Source organism: Babylonia areolata, chromosome 4, assembly GCF_041734735.1.
Source record: "Babylonia areolata isolate BAREFJ2019XMU chromosome 4, ASM4173473v1, whole genome shotgun sequence".
NCBI lineage: Eukaryota > Metazoa > Mollusca > Gastropoda > Neogastropoda > Buccinidae > Babylonia > Babylonia areolata.
The window spans coordinates 31,215,193-31,235,231 of NC_134879.1; the positions used below are offsets into that span (position 1 = coordinate 31,215,193).

Here is a 20,039-nt window from a genome sequence, read left to right on the forward strand (position 1 = left end):
TTTTTTTATGGGGGGTTTTATGTTTATTGTTCAGGCTTTTTTTTGCCCCCCCCCCCCCTTGTGGACTGGATGTAAAAAATTTTAAAAAGCAGTCGTTTTTCATTTCAGATGAGACAGAGACTGAATGACCAACTGCTGAGCAGTATCTTCTTCAATACTATAAATCTGAACTATGAAAATTCCAAGACTTTTCCTGGGTGAAACATTTATTTCTATGACTTAAAAAAAATTTTCTTTACCAGCCCTGGAAATAGTCTTCCTGTTTTTCCATGACTTTTCCAGACTTCCTTGATTCTGTGGGAAACCTTAACTCAAGTTACCAATACAAACCAACTAACAGCCTCCATAAAAGGCTCGCTCTCTCCACCTTACTTGCTTCCATGGTAAGCTGTCTCACCTGTCTCCATGGAAAAGCTGTCTCACCTGTCTCATTGAAAAGCTGTCTCACCTGTCACTATGGAAAGCTCTCTCACCTGTCTCCATGGAAAGCTCTCTTATCTGTCTCCATGGAAAGCTCTCTTATCTGTCTCCATGAAAACCTCTCTCACCTGTCTCCATGGAAAGCTCTCTTATCTGTCTCCATGGAAAGCTCTATCTGTCTCCATGGAAAGCTCTCTCACCTGTCTCCATGGAAAGCTCTATCTGTCTCCATGGAAAGCTCTCTCACCTGTTTCCATGGAAAGCTCTGTCTCCATGGAAAGCTCTCTCACCTGTTTCCATGGAAAGCTCTCTTATCTGTCTCCATGGAAAGCTCTCTCACCTGTTTCCATGGAAAGCTCTGTCTCCATGGAAAGCTCTCTCACCTGTTTCCATGGAAAGCTCTATCTGTCTCCATGGAAAGCTCTATCTGTCTCCATGGAAAGCTCTCTTATCTGTCTCCATGGAAAGCTCTATCTGTCTCCATGGAAAGCTCTCTCACCTGTTTCCATGGAAAGCTCTGTCTCCATGGAAAGCTCTCTCACCTGTTTCCATGGAAAGCTCTCTTATCTGTCTCCATGGAAAGCTCTCTCACTTGTCTCCATGGAAAGCTCTGGAAAGCTCTCTCTTTCACCTGTCTCCATGGAAAGCTCTCTCTCTCTCTCACTTGTCTCCATGGAAAGCTCTGGAAAGCTCTCTCTTTCACCTGTCTCCATGGAAAGCTCTCTCACCTGTTTCCAGAACGGAAGAACAGCATACCCAGCGCCAGCGTTGCCCCCGGCGATGTCACGTCTACATTCACACAGTCTCCTTCCTGATCAACACAAAATTGCATTTCATTGTATTGGACTGGACTGGACTGGACTGGACTGAATTGGATTGCATTGTACTGTACTGCATTACAATGTACTGCATTGCATTGCATTGTATTACTTGTACTGTTGTGTACTGTAGTGCAGCATATTTTATTGCATTAAACTATATTGCATTGTATTAAATTGTAATGCACTGTAATGCATTACTGTACTGCATTGAATTACTTGTACTGTAGTGAACTGTAGCGTATCATATCGTATAGCATTCAACCGTATTGCATTGTATCAAATAATAATGCACTGTAATGCATTGCACTGTACTGTATTGTACTGTTTTATGTCACTACATATCTATCTGCGTTAAATTCGGGCTGCTTTCCATGGAAAGAGCATGTCACTATGTAGCAGATTTTCTTTTTCTTTTTCTGCCTTCAAGTATTTGTTTCCCTATCAAAATGGATTTTTCTACATAATTTTGCCACAGGCAACCCTTTTGTTGCTGTAGGTTATTTCATATGCGCTAGGTGTATGCCACACACCAGAACTTGCTTTATCGTCTCATCTGAATGACTGGTATCCAGACCACCATTCAAGGTTTATCATCATTATTATCACTATCATTATTATTATGCTCTTGTGCATGATAAGCAATGTCACTAATACATATACACTAATACACATTCTCTCTCCCTCTCTCTCTCTTCTCTTTGTCTCACACACACACACACACACACATGAATCTCAACATCTGGTACAATATCAAAAATAGATCAGGAAAAGACAGGGAGAAAAAAAAAGAAAAAAAAAAGAAGAAAAATCAGGAAATGTTCAATACAACTGACCTTTATGAGGTAGCTGGGGGACCGGTATCGCTCCCTGTAAATGCCAGGCTGCAGACACACACAACAGAAATGTTCGCAGCATGCCTCACTACTGTGTGACAAACACGACAGATTACAGCATCTTTATCATGCACACCATGTTCATCATATACATGATCATTACTGTTTACTAAACATGGAACACTTTGCTTCACAGATTACTAGAGTTTACACATACTGAATTACAAAAACAACACAGCACTACAGCACATGCTAGATAACAGACCCCACACTGGCACACAAGAACATCACTGAAACCGCAACAAAATTTTCAGTGAGTCAACTTGTTGGTGGCTTTTCAGCAGCCAAACACTTAATTCTCAGTACAGACTGAAACACAAGAACCTGATCTCCCAACCAAAGGAACAAGAGCTATAGGGTCAAAGGTCCCACAGCCTTTTATGGCAATAAGGGCAGTGAAGTCACATCCACCATGTCCAGGGCCTGGCACAGGAAGACGGAGTGGGGGGGGGGGGTGGGGGGGCTTGGAGGGGTTGGAGGGCGGGGGGCGCATTCCTCTCCTCCCTCCATTCTAACCTTCCCCAACCAAACTCAGGTACCTATTCATGAGTGGAGTGATGAAAAGTTCCTTTCCCAAGGACACAACACCATACCAAAACTGGGCCTCGAACTCCAATCACAAGTGAACACTGGATTAGAAGTCCAACGCCTGATTTTGCCAAGACACCTCCAAGCCAAAGAACAAGTAAATTAGGAACAACAACAAAATTTTGTTCTAAAGTTCAGGCAGGTGGGTAAAAAAAAAAAAAAAAAAAACAACAACAAAAAACCTGCATGATTACACTAAACATAAGCTTCAGGCAAAACAGACTTAAGCAGATACTGACAGAAGCGATGTTTTCAGAATAAGACAACTCACCAGGGGTCGCCTCTGTCCTCCGACCATCAAATGACACAAGATGTCAGCCATGTTGTGATTGGACAACCCCACTGCTTGCTTCCCCTTCTGCAACCAATCAAAATATTCTCTTTTTTTTTTCTTTCTTTCTTTTTCTAAACCAACCCAAATTACCTAAATACTAGTATTTCAGACTGACGCTCATATATCCCAGACAGGAAACTCATGTTTACAATAAAAGTTATTTGTATGTATAAACATGCTAACATACAGCAAGCAATAGTTCAAGAAGCACATTAGTCAATAAGAAAAGACTTAGCTTCATCACATCCACAAGCCATGTCGAACAGATGCAAACTCCAAAATGGCCAGACCAAGTTAAATACATAACTAGGAGGAAGGGACAACACATTTGAATCACAACAGACCTATAACAACATAACAGTCTAAAGGCCAGTGACAAGCGATGCAAGCATTGTGACAGGTGAAAGGGACAAATGGATACAGCCTGAGTTTCATGACTTCGATTCTCAGTTTCAGCGAATCTGGTGGATAAAGGGTGGAGTGTTTTCCAAATATCCCCGGTCAACATATGTGCACACCTGCTAGTGCCTGAACCCCTTTCATGTGTATACACACGCAGAAGATCAAATACGCACATAAAAGATCCTGTAATCTTTGTTAGCATTCAGAGGGTTAAGGAAACAAGAACATACCCAGCATGCACACCCCTGAAAACAGAACATGGCTGCTTGCATGGCAGAATAAAAAATAAATAAACAAACAAATGGTCATACACATAAGTTACGTGTGTGTGTGTGTGTGTGTGTGTGTGTGTGTGTGTGTGTGTGTGTGTGTGTGCATGACTGAAACCTGACTGAAAAACAAGGAAACGAATAATGAGCGCCCAAAAGCAGTTTTCAGTCGGCTCTACCTATGTAGGCAGCCTGCATGCAAATGACTCGGTGTTTATAAAGCACTTAGAGCCTGATCTCCAACCAGGGACAGGTACTATGTAAGTATCCCTAACATCATCATCAAGAGGGATCGAAGAGAAAGGGAGACAACTGACCCCAAACATGACCAGACCCAGGGCCAGCCCGGCAGCCAGGGAGTAGGACTCTCTGTCAATGCAGTTCTCCATTTCTGGGCCAGGTGGCCGACCTGTTGACATTCCACATTGTTGCTTACTGTCTAGCAGACTGCACAGGCCTGTATCAGGACTGCCCAACTTAACAAAGGATTCAACAGCACTAAACACAAGACAAAAAAGCAAAACAACACAGTTCATGACATATCATCTTATGCATTATGTGCTTTATGACATGTAAGACTAGGATGTGCTGAGGAAATCAGCCCTTCAACTCAATTGGAGTGAAGGGAGGACAGGTGCTGCATAAGCATCCATGTCAATCAATGCTGGAAAGTGGTTGGAGAGAAGGGAGGGCATTTTCAGTTTCAGTTTCTCAAGGAAGTGCCCTGCATTCTGACATCACTTGTTAGGCCTCGAGTGCATGCATGTATATTTGTGTACCTATCAGAGTGGATTTCTTCTACAGAATTTTGCCAGAGGACAACATCCATGTTATTCTTCAGTGTGCCAAGTGCATGCTGCAAACTGGACCTCACTTTATCGTCTTATCTGAATGACTAGACGCTCAGTTCGATTTTCCAGTCAAGCTTGGGAGAAAGGATGAGAGTGGGATTCAAACCCATACCCTCACAGACTGTACTGGCAGTGTATGCCACCATGCTCCTCCTCAGGACACAGGCTATGTAAATATCCATATCAATCAACTGATTTTGGAAGCAGACGGGAAGGACCCACCGATCTCTGCCAGCAGGACCTCAGCCATGTGGGTGTGGGTGGTGCCCTGATAGACCAGCCCCACACCCAGCACGGCCGCCACCTGCACGTTGTGGGGGATGTTCAGCTCCGTGGAGGTCGGGGGCAGCAGGGCCGGCACATGCACGCTCAGGATCTTGGTCGTCGCCATGTCCATCGTGCCCCGTCTGGGAAAAGGGGAGAAAACCGGTTTGTTTTTGTTTGTTTTTTATATTAAATTTTTCTCTTTTTTTTTTAATGTTCATTTGTTCCATAGTATAAAGAACAATGTCTTATTTTCAAGATTCATTTATTACATAGCATAATGTTTAATATCTTGCTTTTCATATTCATTTATTACACAGTATAAAAACAATATCTTATTTGTTACAATTCATTTATTACATACTAAAAAGAATAAAAACATATTCAACAAATAATGCAAAGCAAACACTTCCAGGCAACATTGCACACAGCAAGACAGTGCTTAACCTAGGAGGAAAATAGCACAATGCAACCCAACATTCTCACTTGGAAGCATCACATACACACACTACATAACACAATGGAGCGGTATTGTAGTGGTAATGCACCTGACTAGGAATCAAGTTCTAGTCCCGCACACAGATTTTTACTCCCCAATGTGCAACACAACAAAATACAACACAACACAATGCACTAAAACACAACAGAGAAAAGCCCAGCACACTTACTTGGCAGCAGACAGTCCCAGCAGTATCCCAATGGTGGTCATCTCGTGGCCCTGAAATCAACTACCACCTGTCATTTCTTTTCTCCCCTCCATTTACAGACTGCACTTCCCACACACGCTCATTACCTACCATTTTCCGTTTTCATCTCCCTACAATTTAGGCAGCCATACCTTCGCTTTTGGTTTTTTATTAGATTTAAACAGTATTCAATTTGTCATAATACAAACACAATGAATTAGACAGAGCAACAAAAAAGTCTTACATTATGCCCTGTGATAATGTAAACACATATAACACATATACATACACGCTAGATGTGACGGATGTCTGCAAGCAGAATGCTCGAAATCTGGCCGAGCAGGGCAAACCAATAGGCCTTGTTTGCATCATTTTGACATGGTACAGTATATGACGCCAAATAGTATTTTTTATGCTTCAGCATGATTTGATCAATAAAGAAACAAAAAGAACAATACAACTGACAAATAGAAAATGAATACAAGACAAAGATGTGCATGCTAGTTACATTTGTGTTTCAGTTACCCACCAAACACTGACACAGATTACTGGATCTTTAAACGTGCATACTTTATGCTCTGAATGTGTACAGGCACAAGCAAGTCTGCAGATGTTGACCTGAGAGATGGGAACAATCTCCACCCTTAGCGCACCAGACGCTGTCAGGATCTGAACCCTCAACCCAAGGTACAGGACCTTTGACATTAACTTTATCCCCCACCTTGCTGAGGTAGTCATGGACGTTGAGGGTGTCCAGGTTGGGCAGGTGTCCGTTCAACCCCAGCGCCATCAGGAACCCCGCATACTCATTGGTCAGCTCATTGTTCTTGGGCCGGTTGTAGATGATCCATGCTGACTCCACCTGAAATACCACCACTTAACCACATGTAATGCACTGCTTTCTGCTTTTCAGCATTCCACTTGACTGGACCTATCTTTGACTTTCTGACCTTATCAGCACTTGTACTCCATAAAGAACTCTCCACTTTTCCTGTGTTGCCTTCTAAAAACTCCTTGTGTCAATACAAGAACCTATGGTGAATGCTCTTTCCTCTTTGCTGCTCCTCTAAACTGGAACAACCTTCCAAATCATATCCGTTCATCTGACCGTCTCTTTCCGTCTTCACTAAAAAAATCATCTTTTTTCAACACCTTCATAAAAGCGCCCTCTATTTCATACTTCAACATCGCCTTTTTTTGTTGTTGTTGTTTGTTTTTAGGGGTGTTATTTTTACCCTTCAAGGAATATTGGCTTTGGATGATTCTTTTCCAATGCTTTATATAATGTCTCCTATGTATGTCACTGATTTCTCTTTTTGTTTTGTATCTTCTCTGGCTTTCTAAAAAATAGGGGGGCAGATCTCTTTTTCTGCAATTGTTCTTCACAAGATTTTTCCCCTGGCTTATTTGGTTAGTTTTTAGCTTTTATTTGTTATTGAAAGCACTGAATCATTTGTGACCTTTTATCCCTTATCCCCAGACTGTCAAATGCTGCAAATTGTTTCTTTTTAGTGTATTCAATGAGGGAATAGAAAGAGGTGGGAGTGGGGAGGGGGAGGGACATGGAAGGAGGGTGTAATGGGGAAAAGGCATTGTCTTTTTAAGTGTCCCAGTTCCTTCCCTTCCTGCACACTTGATGCACAGGAAGCAAATGCTATCCCGACTATGTGGGCTAGAACTTGATTACAGTGGAGAGTGTCTAGCCCAAGGTACTTTTCCACTGAAGAGGGCTTTAGGACAGTCAATGTTAGGATGATTTCCAAAGGCCAACTAGCCCCCCAAGGCTGCAGCACTAAGAACCAGTGCAATCTTGCCTCCTAATTTGAAAGTCACAGTCCTTCACACACACAAAAAAATAAGCTGTAAATGATTTCCGATTCCAAATGATTTCCAGCTGCAGTGGAGACATCACTGATCATACAGCTGTGATTCTGCCATTGGCCCAACTGTAAGCTGATGTCAAAATCTGTGATATAAGCTGAGCGTCAAGCCCTCCTAGCAATGAACAGAAAACAGACCAAAGAGAAGAAGAGCAGCCAGCATGCTCTCACCGGTGTGAAGTTGGAGATGCGGAGACCAGCAGCAACACCGTTGTGGAAGTGAGGCCAGCTGGTCATGTTGGGCGGGACCTCGATGCGTGACAGTTCCACCGTTGTGTTCCTGCAATGGGGAGGTAGACTTGTGTTGTGTTGTATTGTGTTGTGTTGTGGTGTGGTGTAGTTGTGGTGTGGTTGTGGTGTGGTGTGAGTGTGGTGTAGTGTGGTGTGGTGTGGTGTGGTGTGGTGTGGTGTGTTATGGGTGCTGTGTGGTGTGGTTGTTGTTTCGTGTTGTATTGCACGGTGTAGTGTGATGACGTCTCATGTGGTATCATATCATGATTTGATGTGGTGTGGTGTGTTGTGGTAGTGGTTATTGTTGTGTTGTGCAGTGTGGTGGTGTGTTGTGTCAGGACTTATTTTACTGTGTTGTGTCGTGTTGTATTGTATCGTATCGGTTCATGGCATGTTGTGTTGTGTGGTGTGGTGTGATATCCTAGAATGGCGTGGCATGGTGTGATGTGTTATGGTGTGTTGTGGCATGGCATGTTGTGCTGTGATTGTTGTGGTGTGGTATGGTACGTTTCACTGTTTTGTAGTATTGTGTTGTATTGTTTACTGTCTGAAATTCTGGCTGTTCTCTCCAGGAAAAGTGTGTCATTACAGTGCAGCACCACCTCCACCCCCCTTTTCTTTTTTCTGCCTACAAGTGTATTTGCTTTACTGTCAAAGCATGTTTTTCTACATAATTTTTGCCCAGGATAGCCCTTTTGTTGCCGTGGGTTCTTTTACATGCATTAAGTGCATGCTGCACTCAGTTTATCACCTCATCTGAAAGATTCACACCCAGACCACCACTGTAGTCACGTGGAGAGGGGAGTTTTAAGTCGTCTTCTATATGGGACTCAAGCCAATCTTTTCCAACTTGCACGACCTTATATCATCTTTCACATTATGTCATTCATCCTTGAGAAAGGTCTATAGACCCCAACATTTGGATACTTCTATTTTCTTTTTGTCTGTGTATTTAATTGTTCAAACACTTTTTTTTTTCTTTTTTTTTTTTTTTTAAAGAAGATTTACCTTGGAGGTGCCCTGCCAGTCAGACACAGCTTGGGGATGGGCAGGGGTTCTGTGGTCAGCGGGGTGTACGTGCACAGCGTGAACATCCCTCTGAAACAACAACACACCAAATAAATCTTCCTCTCGAATTCCTTTCTTTTTTAAAACTTTTGTTGTTGTTGTTGTTGTTTTTTTACCAAACTTCTATAGAACCCGCCCCCTAAATTCTGTTGAACAGAACAAGCCCAAACTCTACTTGCTGCTTTCTGAAGAAGGAAAAAAGAATACTGATTGAACTAAAATCCTTAACAAAAGGTGTTTCTTTCAAATTGAATTTTGGCAAATTTTGCCTACTGCTATGGGTAAGAATTTTTTATTATTGCTAGAGAAACATCACCTGTTGATTTTTTACACCAGTCTGTATGGTGCGCGTAGAAGAGGCAAAGAGTGTCATAATTTTTCAATGCCAAGAGTGGATACATGAAAAAAACTTTTTGCCATTCTGTCTAGCAAACCTTGTTTGCATTTTTTCAGTTTCTATGTGTAATGAAAACTGAATTTTTTTTAAAAAGCAGTTCTGTGAAATAAATGTATCTCAAAATCACTTTTAACTGCACTAATTTTTGCGACATAAGATCATGAAGCAGAACATCCACATGGAGTAGTCTCTCTTAAAAAGCAGAATGCATATTGTCAACACCTCTCCACACTCACTCACAAGACAAACTGAAACCATTTTACATACAAAACAGAAAATCTTAAGAGCACAATTCATTTTTACACACATGCACACACCTGCACACACATACACTTGCTCTCTCTTACAATCACACATTCAAACACACACATGCACGCACAAACACACCTACACATGCAGAACCGTACAGAAAAAAAAAAAAATCCACCACCAAGCCACACATCCAGCCACAAGATCACCACCACACTGTAAACAAACAAACAAATAAAACACACAAAACAAACCCCCCACCTGCCCAAAGGCAGCGCCATGGTGCGGATACATATGGAGTACAGGTGGCGCTCCTGTTCTTCGATGAAGTCGTGGTCGCTGACCTCTGGCCTCTGGACAACAACAACTTGCACAGGTCGGGCTGACTGCAGCATCTTGGTCACTTCCTGCACCCGCAGGTCTTCACTCCATCGCAGGGTCAGCACCTGGACAGCACAGGCATGTCAAAATGGCAAGATGTTACGCAGAATGTGAAGATGATAACATTCAATAAAGTGTGTGGAGGTGGAATGTTAAGATAACATTAAAAGAATAGGTGGAATGTAAAGATATAAACATTCAAAGAAATATAAGATACCAAAACATAAAAAAATGAAAGTGCAGGATACTAACATTCAAAAAGGCGTAGGCAGAATAAAAAGATAACATTCAAATAAGTGTAGGCAGAATAAAAGATAGCATTCAAATAAGTGTAGGCAAAATAAAATGATGATAAATTTCAAATAAGTGAAGACAGAATGAAAAGATGATAACATTTGATAACATTTAAAGAAGTATCAGAGGAATATAGTCTTTTATGCCCAACATGGCAGCAAATTCATATCCATGTCTAGGGCTTAACATAGGAAGGCAGGGCCCAAACCTCTCCTTCAGCCATTTTAACCTTCCCCAACCAAAGTCAGGAACCCATTCACACCTGAGTGGAGTGAGAAAAACCAGGAAAGTACCTTTTCCAAGGACACAACACCATGCCAAAAATGGGCCTCGACCAAAATCAGGTAGCCATTTACACCTGGGTGGAGTGAGGAAACCGGGAGTAAAGTACCTTTCCCAAGGACACAACACCAGGCCGAAACGGGACTTCGAACCCAGATCACTGGTGAACACTGGATCAGAGCCCAATGGCCACGGCGGCCTCCCAACCTAGACCTCATGGCCTGGCTTCGCTAACGAAGATCTAGGAAGGGCGTTGTCCACGTCTGATGCAGGCACGCTCATGGCTGACAAGGCCAATGCGGGAAAAGCAGAGTCGGCCGCAGCGGTTGCAAGGGAAAGTCTGGTCTGGGTTCGCGGCTGCAGCGTCGTGGTTCTTCCTCCTTCTGCGTTTGTCCTCAAGGCTGGCCCTGCGGTTGTTTTCGAAGGAGGAGACAGCTTGGTGGATGGTGCGTCGCCAGGTCTCTCGATCAGCGGCTACTGTGGACCACTGGCAATGGTCAATGTGACAGGCACCGAGAGCTTTCTTCAAGGAGTCTTTGTATCTCTTCTTGGGTGCTCCTCTGTCACGGTGGCCAGTGGACAGTTCGCCATACAGCGCGATCTTGGGCAGGCGGTGGTCCTCCATCCTGGACACGTGCCCTGCCCAACGTAGCTGGGTCTTTAGCAGCACTGCCTCGATGCTGATAGTCTTTGCCTGCTCCAGGACCTCGACATTTGTGATGTAGTCACTCCAGTGGATGCTGAGGATGGTGCGAAGGCAGCGCTGGTGGAAGCGATCAAGCAGTCGTATGTGGTGCCGGTAGGTGACCCAGGTTTCGGAGCCATACAACAGGGTGGGCAGTACAACAGCTCTGTACACGCTGATCTTTGTGTCTTTCTTCAGGTGTTTGTTGTTCCACACTCTCTTGTACAGCCTGCCGAATGCGCTGTTTGCCTTTGCAAGTCTGTTGTCGATCTCCTTGTCGATCTTGGCGTCAGACGAGATGGTGCAGCCTAGGTAGCTGAACTGGTGGACCGACTTCAGCTCTGTCTCACCGATGTTGATGTGAGGAGCGTGGAATTCTTCCTGTGGGGCAGGCTGGTGGAGAACTTCCGTCTTTTTCAGACTGACTTCTAGGCCGAAGAGCTGCGCAGCCTCTGCGAAGCAGGACGTTATACGCTGCAGGGCCGCTTCTGTATGGGCGACGAGGGCAGCATCGTCGGCAAACAGAAGCTCTCTGATGAGTTGCTCCAGTGTCTTGGTGTGGGCCTGTAGCCGCCTCAGGTTGAATAGGCTGCCATCAGTGCGGTATCTGATGAAGATACCGTCGTCGTCACCAAGATCTTCAGTGGCCTGTTGGAGCATCATGCTGAAGAAGATCGTGAAGAGGGTCGGCGCGAGGACACAACCTTGTTTCACTCCATTTCCAATTGGGAAGGGCTCCGAAAGGTCGTTGCTGTGTCTGACCTGTCCACGCTGTTCCTCATGTAGTTGGATGACCATGCTGAGGAATTTTGGGGGGCATCCTAGACGTTTCATGATCTCCCACAGACCTTTTCTGCTCACGGTGTCGAAAGCTTTCGTGAGATCGACGAATGTCGCATACAGTCCTTTGTTCTGTTCCCGACATTTTTCTTGTAGCTGTCTGAGAACGAAGACCATGTCAGTGGTGCCTCTGTTGGCTCTAAAGCCACACTGACTCTCTGGGAGATGTTCTTCGGCGATAGTAGGCACCAGCCGATTTAGGAGGACTCTGGCGAGGATCTTGCCTGCGATGGAGAGCAGAGTTATCCCCCTGTAGTTGGAGCAGTCCAACTTTTCTCCCTTGTTTTTATACAGGGTGATGATGACTGCGTCACGGAGGTCCTGTGGTAGTTTGCCTTGCTCTCAGCAGCAGACAAAGAGGTTGTGGAGTTTGGAGTGTAGTGCTGGGCCTCCATTCTTCCACGCCTCCGGCGGAATTCCGTGAACCCCTGCTGCCTTGCCACATTTCAGCTGTTCAATGGCCTTGACAGTCTATTCTAGGCTTGGTAGCTCGTCCAGTTGTAATTTCACTGGCTGTTGTGGGATGCGGAGAATTGCCGAGTCTTGAACCGTGCGGTTGGCGCTGAAGAGGGCCTGGAAATGTTCCGACCACCTGTTCAGGATCGACGTCTTGTCTGTGAAGAGCGCCTGGCCGTCTGCGCTGCGCAAAGGACTCTGGACCTGGTATGAGGGACCGTACACCGCCTTCAAGGCTTCGTATAAGCCCCGGTAGTCACCAGTGTCTGCACAAAGCTGAGCCCTCTCTGCCAGGTTGGTCCACCACCCATTTTGAATCTCACGAAGCTTGCGCTGGAGGTTGCTGCATATGAGCCGGAAGGTTGCTTTCTTCACCGGACAAGACGGTTGTGCAAGGTGAGCCTGGTGGGCTGATCTCTTCTTCGCCAGCAATTCTTGGATCTCCTGGTTGTTTTCGTCAAACCAGTCCTTGTTCTTTTTCGACGAGAACCCTAGGACTTCTTCAGAGGACCCAATGGCCACGGCGGCCTCCCAACCTAGACCTATAAAGGCAGTAAAAGGCCATGGAATCACAGTACAGGGCACAGGGAGCCCACAGGAGTGGCAGTCACCTCTCTGTCCATGTGCTCCATGCCATCCTCCTCCTCCTTGCCCACACTGCAGCTCTTGGGCACAGCCTGCACCGGGCTCACCGGCTTCACCGGCCGCTGGAGGGTGGGGCTCACCAGCCTCCACAGGTCCTGTCGGCCTGCCCACAGTCACCACACACCTCTCTGAACTATACCTTATCACTGTTCTTATAATAATAGTCATGATGGTATCAATAATAATGATAATAACAAATTATGATAACTCAACTTGTCATTATAATATTGATAATAACTAATAACGATAATAACTAATAAAAATAATCATGGTACTGACAACAGAAATAATAACAAGGCTTAAGATTAATGGGGTTGATGGATACCAATAATCTAAAAAAGAATCTGAGCAGGTACTAAGTCAAGTCAACCCAATTTATTATATCTCAAGTGGAATCACCATGTGGTCGTGAAGCTCACAATAGGCCTGCTCCTTTGTGAAGGACAGTTTGCTCGCTGTGAGGAGAAAAAGCAGTACACAAGTCAGGCTGTCAGTCATCAGTCTTTGACACACCCTCCATTTGGGATCTGCACCACTTAGTTCAAATGAACCCATTACCCTCTGACAATTACACAACACAGCAAATCTAGTGCATCTGATGCTCAGCCAGCAGGGCTGGAATCACACAGTGACAAATCAATGGGTGCAAGAGATTACAGCACTGGACGTATGATCTGAGGGTCCTGGGTTCGGACCTGGTATCGGCGTCTTGGGGGCTTAAGGGAGATTTGTCTAATCTTGCAGGTCAACCTATGTGCAAACCCACTACAGCTGTTATCCCCTTCATGTGTATACACATACAGATCATATATGCACATTTAAGATCATATAACTCCTTTTCAATGCTTTGTAGGTTATAGAAACAAACATATTCAGCAAACACAAATCTGAAAACAGAATATGGCTGCCTGTATATCCTAGTAAAGATGGTCACACACTCAAATGCTGCTTATCAAAGATGCAGCCCAGAAATGCAGAAAGAAAAAAAGGAAAAAAGTAAGCACGACGATCTCCCAGTCCCACATGTGCAGACCTACTTGTGTCTGGATCCTCTTTGTGTGCGTATGCATGAAGATCAAATACACATGTTAAAGATCCTGTAATCCATGTGAGCGCTTGATGGGTTATGGAAACAAGAACATACTCAGTAAGCAAACTACTAAAAACAGAGTATGGTTGCCTACATGGCATGATAAAAATGGTCATACAGCCAAAAAACGCAGAAGAAGAAGTCCAACAAAATCTAGGCCAACAGGCTGAAACTGTAGTTAGATCAAACTGATTGATACTGTTTACAATCAAGCCAACCACACAGAACCACATGAAGACTGCCCAACAAAACAAAATCAACCGTGCTAAACATAAAATTGGTCACATTAAAAAAAAAAAAAAAAACAACAGCAAAACAACACAGTTCATGACAATTCTTAACCATTAACCCTTTCACCGCCAAGCTTGCATTTATGCACAGGTGTGGTAGAGGATCCATGTCACTGAAAGGTGACCATCCTTTGGTCTGTTATCCATGAACCTACTGCTCTTAATGTTCGGTGGTAGGACAGGCCATATTTTCTATACATCACAGGGGGAATCCCCAGCTATTCTTAGCCACTGTCTTTTCTGTGTTCATATCACAAGGGAATTTTGTACTCTAAATTGACTGGCGGTGAAAGGGTTAAGCTTCATGAAGCAAATAAGACAAGGCTGTGCTGAGGACTGCTCTTCCACTTAATTTATCAGAATACAAAAAAATCATTAAAAAAAGGATAAAAAACATTTTGAAGCCACACACACACACAAAAAACCCCATTAAAAAGGTCATAATAGGGAAAAAAACATTGCAAATTAGACAGCTGGCACCCATCCCAGTGTTTGCAAGATCACAACCTAATTGTGCAACCAGACGACCATGCAACAACAAAAGAGAGTTAATGCCCACTGGCTCACCAATCAGGTTGTACTCCTGCTCCGACCAATCCGAGGCAGGGTTACAGCGACAGTGGAGGATTGTTTCTCGGAACGGTAAAGCCACACCAACAGGCAGACAGTCAATGTCCTGATGAGTCATTCCTGACCAACAGATTCAATTCAATGAGTCATTCATGACCAACAGATTCAATTCAATGAGCCATTCCTGAACAACTGATTCAATTCATTGAGTCATTCCTGACCAACACATTCAATTCCATGAATAATTTCTGTCCAAAAGATTCAATTCCAAGAGTCATTCCTGACCAACTGATTCAATTCAATGAGTCATTCCTGTCCAACACATTCAATGAGTCATTCCTGTCCAACACATTCAATTCCATGAGTCATTCCTGTCCAACAGATTCAATTCAATGAGTCATTCCTGTCCAACAGATTCAATTCAATGAGTCATTCCTGACCAACTGATTCAATTCAATGAGTCATTCCTGTCCAACACATTCAATTCAATGAGTCATTCCTGTCCAACAGATTCAATTCAATGAGTCATTCCTGACCAACACATTCAATTCCATGAGTCATTCCTGTTCAACAGATTCAATTCCATGAGTCATTCCTGACCAACAGATTCAATTCCATGAGTCATTCCTGACCAACAGATTCAATTCCATGAGTCATTCCTGTTCAAAAGATTCAATTCCAGGAGTCATTCCTGACCAACAGATTCAATTCAATGAGTCATTCCTGTCCAACACATTCAATTCAATGAGTCATTCCTGTCCAACACATCCAATTCAATGAGTCATTGCTGTCCAACACATTCAATTCCACGAATCATTCCTGTCCAACAGATTCAAATCAGTGAGTCATTTCTGACCAACGCCAACTGTCGTAAAGCCCTCTTGGCCAAGAGAGTGGGGATTTAACTCGGACAAGGTTCTTTCTACCATATTTAAATTCTAGCCCAGACAGTCGGGACAGCAGGTTGCCTCCTCTGCTGTTCAGTCTTAGTCGGACACGACCTGACAGACATACATACATACGTCAGTCAGCTCTCTGGGGGTGCACTGACCGAGGTGAGTCATGGTGAGCAGCATGCGGTGAGCCATGTTGGCGGTGACAGGACTGGCGTGGAAACTCCGGGACAGGGACAGTTCTGCTGTGGGGGCCCGGTGACCTGTCACCACAGTGAGGCAACACCGTCATGTATTTTGTCAGTGTTTACAAGCACTAAACACCAACATGTATGTTGTCAGTGTTCACAACATCACTGCAACACCGCCATGTAGTTTGTCAGTGTCTGCAACTACTGAACATCACAGCAACACCGCCATGTAGTTTGTCAGTGTCTGCAACACCGCCATGTAGTTTGTCAGTGTCTGCAACTACTGAACATCACAGCAACACCGCCATGTAGTTTGTCAGTGTCTGCAACTACTGAACATCACAGCAACACCGTCATGTGTTTTGTCAGTGTTTACAACTACTGAACATCACAGCAACACCGCCATGTAGTTTGTCAGTGTTTACAACTACTGAACATCACAGCAACACCGTCATGTGTTTTGTCAGTGTTTACAACTACTGAACATCACAGCAACACCGTCATGTGTTTTGTCAGTGTTTACAACTACTGAACATCACAGCAACACCGTCATGTGTTTTGTCAGTGTTTACAACTACTGAACATCACAGCAACACCGTCATGTGTTTTGTCAGTGTTTACAACTACTGAACATCACAGCAACACCGTCAAGTGTTTTGTCAGTGTTTACAACTACTGAACATCACAGCAACACCAACATGTACTATGTCAGTGTTTACAACAACACCATCTTCTTAGGTTAAAAAAACAACAAAAAACAGATGGTAAACTAAACAAACAACATCTATACCAAACAACTGGAAATAAAGAAAACACTAGTATATTTAAAAGTTTGAAAAAATCCAATTTTGAAAAAAAAAAAATTTTTTAGATGATGAATGGAAAATAAATAAAACAGAGAGAGAAAAAGGGGGGTGGGGGTAAGACCACGCATGCATCATGTGTTGTGCATGTTTACAATGAATGGATGTCCTTGTCAGTGTGTGAGAGTATGGTCGTACTTTCTGTTATTCTGTGGCGGTAATGCATATGTCACCTTTTAGTCAGCAAACATGTTAACAATTTCTCTCTAAGAGATAATAAAAGTATTCTTGTATCTTGTTTAGCAAACATGTCAATAATTTCTCTGTAAGAGATATTAAAGTCATGGTGTATCTTGTATCTTGTTTCTGAGCCCAGTAGTTACCTGACGGAGCCAACTTCTTCAGACATCTCTCTATGGCCTGTTCTGTAGGTACCTCTTTGTGCAGCATTAATGCGTACAGCTGGAAAAAAAACAAGAACACACACACACACAATTTAAGCATCTATCTTTCAGTCTACTGCTTTACCTGTATGTTATGTACATGCTTGTGTTGGTAGTGTACTTGTCTTATACAAGCAAACATGTGTTTGCAAAATGGGGCAGGTGTAGTGTAATCCTATTTATCTGTGTGAAACAGAAATGCAGAGCTCTATGTATTTCATTATCATTATCACATATTTTCCTCTTTTAAAAAACCAACAAACATATATTCATGTATTTGCCCAATCTTCTCCACCCACAGTAAGGTACCTATTCACACCTGGGTGGAGTGAGAAAAATAGGAGTAAAGTGCCTTTCCCATGAAGACAACACAATGTTTAATTAAACAGGGGCCAAGAATCCTGATCACTGGTGAACTCTCAAGCATCAAGTCCAAAGCCTACACCATTCTGCCACAGCGCCTAAAAACTATATTATTTTCCACTTAGAAAAAAAAAAAGAAGACAGCATCACAAGGGAACTGACAGAGATGACGTTGATGGTGCTGCAGCAGACGTTGGGGATGTAGATAAAGGGGGAGGGGCCGCGGCCCTTCAGGCTGTCCGTCAGCCACTGCATCACCACGGGGGGCCAGGACGGGAACACCTGGGGGTACTGCATCTTACTCAGCTCACCTGCACACACACACACACACACACACACACACACACACACACATGTGCGCGCGTATGCGCACATATGCGCACACACACACACAGAGGTGTAGTCCATTTCACAGATTTTCAGGTTTAAGTATGAATACAACATTACAAGCACGCACACTGACAGACAATAAAGAAGCATGCACAGACACAGACACACAGAGGTGAAGTGCATGCATGCACACACACGCATGCATGCACGCACACACAGCTATCTGTCAGCTCCACCCAAGTAAGTAGTCTGTTGAGCAAATGACTCAATGTTTTCAAAGCACTTTGAGCTTGGTCTCTGACAAAAGCCACAATATATAAGTATCAATAATAATAGTAACACATGCATGACAACATACAACAAGCACAAGCGCATGTGCAAAAATCTGACTGCTTTTAAGAGACAGTGCTTACCTTCAGAAATCTGACTGATCTCATCGTACATGGCAAACAGGTGGGGGAAGTCACGGCAGTACAAATCAGTGTACGTCATACACCTCAGGTCCCTGTTAACAGAGGAAAAAAGACAAGTGAAAAAAAAAAAGTTCAAGTGTATTGCACAATCACAGAGAGCATAAAAAAAACAGAATATTTGGCCATGTGGTCTTCAACCAGTCAACCAACAACATCCCTACTCAGCAATTCAGTCCACTGCTAGAATGGTTTCTGCGGCTTCTAAGAAGAAAAGAAAGTAAGGCACCCCCTGAGTCACTTTCGTCTTCTTCAGGTAGATAATAATTTAGTTTGGTGAAAAGATTTCCTCTTCCTTTTTAAATTTGGTGGAATATCAAAGCATACAATATAACTTTTAATAATGTGTACATGTGTCACAGAACACACCAAACACATCAAATAGCACTGTTGATATGACTGTTGATATGTAGTCTGCTTATACATAAGCATAGGATACTGTTCCAAGTCCGAGCCTATAGTAACGTGTCCAATATCAAACTTAAAATGTCAACAAAGAAATACACCAAATTTATATATCAAAATATCAAGAAAAGTCACTGAATCTGTAATGAAGTGTGACACATCAAACTGACTAAAATAACAACAACAAATGTCACCATCTATAATAAATGTGACTGAATCAGAGTCACAGAGTCAGACAGGACGGACTGACACACATACCTGGCAATCTGGTACACCAAAGGAGCCAGTGACTCCACCTCACCCTCATGCAGAATGTTCAACTTCAACTCCTGTGTATGAAAAAATAATACTTTGATTTTAGTATATCTGGTAAGTGCTACACATTTTCAGAAGAACCTTTTTTTTTTTTTTTTTTTTAATTAACAAACACTCCCCAAACCACCCACACTCTTGAATACTCCCCTCACCAAACAAAACAAAAACAAAACAAGAGAGGCAAGGCCTTCAAGACACACAAACAACACAGAGACAACTGAACACTGGGTTAAAACATAGACTCACTTTGTTTACACAAGTGAGTAAAAAACCCGGTAAGTTTCTTTTCAACTGAAAAAGGATAGAAAAGGTATTCATAACCATCAAGTTCAAGACACTGTTTTTAATGCGTGGAGTTGAAAAGGTTACAGGTCCCATAGCCTTTCAAGTCTATCAGGGGAATGAATCCATGGTGTTTAGGGCAATGTGCAACCCTCTTCTTCAGCCTTTTTAATCTTCCCCAACCAAAGTCAGATACCTATTCACAACAGAGTGGAGTAAAGAAAATCACAGTAAAGTGTATTCTTCTTCTGCTCCTCTTCTTCGTTTGTGGGTTGCAACTCCCACATTCACCTGTATGTATACAAGTGGGCTTTTACATGTAGGACCATTTTGTACCCCACCATGTAGGCAGCCATGCTCTATTTTCAGGGGCGTGCATGCTGGGCTTGTTCGTTTCCATAACCCAATGAATGCTGACATGGATTGCAGGATCTTTAGCAACCGTATTTGATCTTCTGCTTGTGTATACTCATGAAGGGGTTTCAGGCACAAGCAGGTCTGCACTTTTGTTGACCTAGGAGATCGGAAAAATCTTCACCCTTTACCCACCAGGCGCCGTTACCAAGTTCAAACCCGGGACCCTCAGATTGAAAGTTTAACCACTCAGCTATTGCGCCCGTCTTAAGTGTATTCAACATGGTCAACACCGTGCCAAAGC

At 43.4% G+C, this 20,039-nt stretch overlaps 1 protein-coding gene across 1 annotated transcript in view; it reads right to left on the reverse strand.

Annotated features, from left to right (window-relative positions):
• LOC143281054 (anaphase-promoting complex subunit 1-like) overlaps positions 1 to 20,039 on the reverse strand; it is an 83,746-nt gene that overhangs the window by 31,539 nt on the left and 32,168 nt on the right. Inside the window, exons 20-36 of the mRNA XM_076585966.1 lie at positions 19,043 to 19,113; positions 18,323 to 18,414; positions 17,742 to 17,890; positions 17,157 to 17,235; positions 15,938 to 16,042; positions 14,884 to 15,006; positions 12,903 to 13,039; positions 9,615 to 9,799; positions 8,648 to 8,737; positions 7,580 to 7,688; positions 6,250 to 6,390; positions 5,511 to 5,560; positions 4,801 to 4,985; positions 4,045 to 4,136; positions 2,994 to 3,080; positions 2,075 to 2,122; positions 1,149 to 1,231 (exon numbers count right to left, since the gene is read on the reverse strand). Coding sequence (XP_076442081.1) covers positions 1,149 to 1,231; positions 2,075 to 2,122; positions 2,994 to 3,080; positions 4,045 to 4,136; positions 4,801 to 4,985; positions 5,511 to 5,560; positions 6,250 to 6,390; positions 7,580 to 7,688; positions 8,648 to 8,737; positions 9,615 to 9,799; positions 12,903 to 13,039; positions 14,884 to 15,006; positions 15,938 to 16,042; positions 17,157 to 17,235; positions 17,742 to 17,890; positions 18,323 to 18,414; positions 19,043 to 19,113 — 1,826 coding nt within the window. The remainder of the gene's footprint in view (positions 1 to 1,148; positions 1,232 to 2,074; positions 2,123 to 2,993; positions 3,081 to 4,044; positions 4,137 to 4,800; positions 4,986 to 5,510; positions 5,561 to 6,249; positions 6,391 to 7,579; positions 7,689 to 8,647; positions 8,738 to 9,614; positions 9,800 to 12,902; positions 13,040 to 14,883; positions 15,007 to 15,937; positions 16,043 to 17,156; positions 17,236 to 17,741; positions 17,891 to 18,322; positions 18,415 to 19,042; positions 19,114 to 20,039) is intronic.